This window comes from Terrapene carolina, unplaced genomic scaffold (genome assembly GCF_002925995.2).
Source record: "Terrapene carolina triunguis isolate 2854851 unplaced genomic scaffold, T_m_triunguis-2.0 Scaffold113, whole genome shotgun sequence".
NCBI classification, from domain to species: Eukaryota; Metazoa; Chordata; order Testudines; family Emydidae; genus Terrapene; species Terrapene triunguis.
This window is the reverse complement of record NW_020664464.1, coordinates 3993468-3999467: the sequence shown is the minus strand read 5'-3', so window position 1 is coordinate 3999467 and position 6000 is coordinate 3993468. Positions and strand designations below refer to the sequence as shown.

Genomic DNA, 6000 nt, shown 5'->3' with positions numbered 1-6000 from the left:
ATAGTCCCAGTCGAAAGAACCCTGATGCTTTTACTATATATTTTGAAAGAAACAATCTTAATTTTTAAAGAGAAGTAAGGAGCCTTCATTTTGTTGTCTGGAATATGAGGGAGGGGAAGGGTAGATATTTAAGTAGATAACAGATGTGGTTACTACTACCCCTGAATAGACAAACGAACTTTATAGACTTTAGTCATCCTCTCCCTTTCCCAATTACTCATGCGGATTTACATATCTGCCAACATTTCAGATCCATAAATAAGGACACTAGAGGGAAAAGTTTTAAATCCTTTGATGTACATTGGGCTAATAGAAGACTTCAGAGGAAAAGGGGACATTCAGCATATAGGAACAGGCATAAAAACAGTCCCATTTCGTCTCTTGGGTTGGAGGAGCTGTAACTTTGGTCAACTGTGATAAATCAGTGCAACTTGCTGTGTTGTTCCCACATGTTAAATTATGTCCTGGCTGATGGCGATGATGAGTGTGTGTGGCTTGGAAAGGGTGTGGATTTTGTTGCATGTGCCTTAAAAATGTGTGCTCCAGCTGCAGTTGTGCGCCTGGGCGCTGAAGGCTTGAGCTCGTGTTTTTTCTGTCTCCCCAGGGCAGGGGTTAGCTCGGCTGGCTCCGTGTCACACACAGATGTGACTCTTGTCTTCCCCCTGCAAACGTACAACCGTCACCCCCCCCCCCCCCCCCCAAATTCAAAAAAAAAAAAAAAGTCTTCAGCTCCCACACCCAGCAGCGGCAGAGCCCCGGGAGCTGATGGAACAGGGGGGTGGGAAGCAGGAAATCGGGACCACGAGCAAAAACTTCAGCGCTGCCTAACTTTTCTCTTCCTTTTTAACGCGCTTCCCGGGACTTTCTCCCATTTTCCTTCGGGTTGCGTATTATTTTCCCTCCACCCCTTTCCCTTCCCTCTCGCTCTCCAGCGGCGGCTGGACGCCTTGAGCTGATAAGGAAGAGGAGAAGCAGCAGCAGGAGAGCTCGCCGCCGCTGCGAGGGGGAACCGGCCAGAGGGGAAAGAGAGAGCGAGAAAGAGCCAGACACACACACGGCGAGATCGGGGGGTTGGCTCGTAATAAAGCTCGCTGGGGCTGCTCGGCGTTTTTGACAGCTGGGCTCGAGCGGCCTCGGTGGGGCCCCCCCTCCCCGGGTTTGCACTCCCCCCCCCCCCAAGAGCAATGCAAAGCGGCTGAGGGTTAACGGGACGCAAGGAAGCAACGTTGTCCTTTCAGATCCACTTGCAAGCCCTCCCCCCGCCCCTCTTCCAGCCAAACAACCCAACAACAACAAACCAACCTGTGGAGGCTTCAGATCCAAACTTGGGTCCCTCCCCCGCAGCAGCTCTGTGTTGAAAGGTCTTTCTCGCTGCCGCTGCTGCTGAAGTTTGGGGGCTGAAGTTTTGAAGAGCTTGAGAGACGCGCTCTCTCTTTTTTGTTTTTAGTTCAAATCACCTGAAGGCTTGAGAGTGAGAAGGGGGGGGGGGCAGAGAGGAAAACCGAGAAGAGCAGAGAGCCCAGAGGCAGAAGGAAGGGGCTGGTGCAGGCACTGCTGCTGAGAGGAGATCAAGAGACAGGGGGTGCACTTGACAACCAGCATGCAGAGATGGTAAGAAGTTTCCAACAGCCTTTCGTTTTCATTCTAGCCTTTCCTTTTTATTTTGTTGTTAATAAATTGTGCAGTAACCAAAACAACAAACAGCTGGGGGCGGGGCGGGGGGAGAGAGAGAGAGAGAGAGACATGTGCTACGTTGAAATAATGATTTAAGTTCTCCCAAACTTTCAGTCAGTTTGGGATGGGATGGCCACAGGATTTTGCTGCCACTTTCTGCCTACCAAAGGTGAGGGGATAATGTTTTTTTTTTTTAAAGTGTGGGGTGAGATTGAATTAGACGTACTGTGGGGTGAGCTTTTTTGGAAGCCACCCTCTGCTTGGAAATGAGTAACGTTTGCACACAATGTAAAGGTAACCTTTGAAAGTGGGAGAAGAAGGGAGTGGGGGGCCGAGGGAAAGAGAGAGAGAAACAACGCCTGAGGCAGGGAGACAGAAGTGTAAATCCACCTTCCCTCAGTAACTCTTTCTTCTCTTTTGCTTGTGCATGTGCTTGCAGTTTACACCTTTCCCATCAGCAGTTGTGCCCAGAACTTGTAGGGAAATATTGATGTGCTCACTGGAAGAGGGAAAACAGCTTTCAGAGCATGTTTGCTGGCTCTCCTGTGAGCAGATAAAACGAGGCCAGTTCTTTTACACCAGGATTTTACGAAGCAGGCTTTTTGTTTTAATTAAAAACATTTACATTAAAAATAAAAACCGAGATGACTCAGGATCTCAATTTGCTTAAATCCTCTCTCCCTGGCTGTGATGTGAAGATACCTTTACTGCTTCAAGGAACAAGCACATTTTAGGAAGTAAATGTATATGAAGTCTGACAGTGATATTTCTTGGGTTAAAAGTATAGTTAGTTCAGCTAGGTTTCAGAGTAGCAGCCGTGTTAGTCTGTATCCGCAAAAAGAACAGGAGTACTTGTGGCACCTTAGAGACTAACAAATTTATTAGAGCATAAGCTTTCGTGGGCTACAACCCACTTCTTCGGATGCATATAGAGTGAAACATATATTGAGGAGATATATATACACACACGTACTAGTTCAGCTAGTGAGGAGCAGGGATCAGCCCATATTGAATAAAGTGGTGTGTTGCTTGACCACTCCCATGCTTTTAGTAAGCTTCCACAGTAAATTGCTATTGTTACCCCCACTTGGGGATTGGCTGTACTGTGGAGATGGGTCAGTATATATAAAAAGGGGGGTGGGGAGGAGAAGAATGAGACAGAGGGTTAATATTTTTTTCCATTCCTTCCTTAATGTGGCATGTCTTGTTTCAGTGATGAGAGCCACAATTTTTGGAGTGTAGGAGATGCCACTGTTAAATGCAGGCAACAACAACAACAAAACCCCACAGAACCCCAGGGTGGGGAGGGGGAAAAAGCAGTATGTGCCCACTGTGCAACACTGACAGAAATTAAAGTGGTTTTGAAAGCAGCATGCGATTTATTATTCCCATTTACCCTAGAGTCAAGCTGTTGTAAAATTGATGCACAAAAGACATGTAATAATCTGGTGTCCCTAGGATTAAAGTGGCAGAGTGTCTTTTTTGCTCCTGTTGTTCAACCAACAGTTAAAATATCTTTTAAGTAAGCAGTCAAAGCAAAATATTACATGTTTCTCTTTTAAACCCATGTGTCCTTCAGACATGGAAGCAAATTAAATATTCAGAGACAGGAGTGGGCTTTATTTTTCATTATAGCATATTCCATTTACCATCTATACTATTGCTCATCTCATAGTCAGGAATTACTTTTAAAATAGGGTAAGCATTTTTTGTTAGTGTAATTATTGAGTTCATTTCAGACAATAATATTTAATAAGCCTGATCAGCAGATGCTGCTTAAGAATACCAAGTCCCTGAAAAAGTATGTGGAACTTTCCTTTCCCTTAAAAATAGCAGGAAACTTCAATCGTATATTTAATGGGGCATAAGTGCTCTGTGTTACACTAGTTTCATTTTAAGCTGTCCAGCATTAATGAACCTTCTAGCTGTATGTATGTTCTGCTTTAAATTCCTAAAGAGCATGAGATTTAAAAATCAGATCACTAAATATTTAGCAAGTTATTTATTTAGTAATTACACGTGATTCAGATGCAGGATAATATGAATGTTAACTTATTTGTTATGAGAGACGTTAGAAACTGCTTTTAAGACCCCAAAATATGAACTGTTCTGTATGCACGATGCTTAAACACATAATAGAAGGGTTCTGTTTAAGTATATTAATTTTTTAAAAAAAGTTATGTTAAAATATTTTAGGTGGACAAATCTAGGAGATGTATGTGTTTGTTCACATGGTTTGAGGTTTTTATACTTGAAGTGTATGTGACAGATGGGGATATGCGATTACATATAACAGAAGCAGTAAAGGAACAGACAAAAGCAGAGCTGACTATTTCTGTATTAAAATGTAAGTGCTACAGTTTGACTTTTCAAGTGAGTTTTTGCGTTCAGTGCTTTACATAACATTTTGTCCTAATCTTGCTTGCTGTCAGGGATGTTTCATGGTTGTGCAATTGCTGCAGTCAAGAATGCCAATTTGCATTCCAGGAGTGTCATTTGATTACTTTTATCTGCACAGCTCCAAGACTGGCCCAGACCTCTCATTTCATCTTGCCATGTCACGAGTCAATGCTGTGTCGTCTTTTCAAAAATCTGCCTGATTTAGACAAGAAAGAAAAGTACTTTCATGTTGCAGCCGCACTCCCCTGCTAACTTGTCAGCAGCAGGATGTGATTCGCTTGGGCCCAGAAGAATGGTACAGAGATGAGGGTTAGGCGGTTCAATAAGCCCATGGACAGGTAGTGTGTGACATCCCAAGAGAGCTTAAGTTAATGAAGAACAGGTCTGCTTAGTTCTCCACACTCTGACCTCGTGCTGTCCCCACAGTTTTCTCATTTGATCTTTCCCAGCAAATTGATCTTTTCTTGTATTTTCTTGCCTTCCAAGTTAGTCCTTATGGGACTGAAATTAGCAGAGCAACTTAAGTTGGATAATACAGCTGTTCAGAAAAGAAGAAATTGGACACTAGCTCAGAAGGGGGAAGGGGAATCAAGCTATTCTTTTTGTTGTTGTTACTGAGAATTTTTTTTATTTTATTTTAAAGGACTTCAAAATAGGCAGTAGCTTGGAAGTTCACTTTTTTTTTCCTTTTTAATCTTGGATGGTCTTTTACACATTTGTTTTTTCTAAGTGTACATATCTGAGACAAATAACTTAGCAGTATATAGTACAGGTTTGTTTTAGTATTTGTCAGTTGAACTTGTTAGAAATGATTTGCTAGTCTATAATGAGGCTTTTACAGTTACAGTGAGACATGCTAAATATCAATTGCACATGCCAACTTCATTATTTATAGCCTGCTAAATAAGTATATTTCCATAGTATCCAATACTGAAATGCAGAAGAGATTAAACAATAAAAGCCATTACAAATGCTATGTGAAAATATAGTTTGCAAATTAGGACCAACATTAATAGTTTTCTGGAATACACGCTCATGGAAACACAGTTGTTTTTGAATTAAGGTACACTATGTTTAAAAACTGTGCTCTAAAATAGGGGGTATAGTATTTCTTTGTCTAAGTATCTTTGTTTTATTTTTTCACTGCATTTAATCGTTCAAAAGTAGGCGGCTATATATTTTAATACATACACTGTGACAAGTTAGTCGTCTAAGGTTTCAGGCTAGAATTTTGTGAATCAAGTGTAAGTTGGAAGTGATTAAGAGATTCTTTATTTTGCTGCATAATAATAAGTAATATTTAACTTTCTGGGTTTCATAGCAGATGTTCTCATTTATCATCCACATCTTTGCAAGATGTAGTATTGAAAACATTACTGAATAAAAACAAAAACACTTATGTAAGGGAAATGCTGCACTCTCTCTCTCTGTATTGCTTTTTAAAATGGAAAAGATCATTGGTTAGTTAAAACTCCTCTCTGCAGAGCTCCTGGAAGACTCTTGATTTTATTAGATATGCCTAAAGTTAAATAAAAAGAAAAAATACTCAGAAAAATTGAATGGCTATGAAAAGAAGTTAGTAATCGTCATAGATCTAGTGTTTAGGCTTTGGGGGTGACTTTATTATGTTTTAGGTGTGATGTACGTGCATATCAATAGGATTTGCAGTTGACTGCTATAACTCTCAACAATTGGTTTTAATTTTCAGAAAATTAAATTGAAGTCCAACTAAAATGCATTTGAGAGGTTGAATTTATAAAACAAACATACCTATTATTATTATTTTAATGAGGGGTCTTTGAAGAAGTCCCTTTCACACATTGGACACTGGCCTTCAAAAGTTAAATAATTTTTGTTAAGGAACATTTACATAATGAAAATCCTCTTTACTTTCTGCTATACACGTTTATATGGTACAGTTTGTGT

At 40.8% G+C, this 6000-nt stretch overlaps 1 protein-coding gene across 1 annotated transcript in view; it reads left to right on the top strand.

Annotated features, from left to right (window-relative positions):
• The first annotated feature begins 1484 nt into the window (after positions 1–1484).
• The window catches only part of BNC2 (basonuclin 2), a 391886-nt gene continuing 387370 nt past the window's right edge, over positions 1485–6000 (top strand). Inside the window, exon 1 of the mRNA XM_024211083.2 lies at positions 1485–1611. Within this exon, the coding sequence (XP_024066851.1) occupies positions 1609–1611 (3 nt within the window). The 5' untranslated portion in view covers positions 1485–1608. The remainder of the gene's footprint in view (positions 1612–6000) is intronic.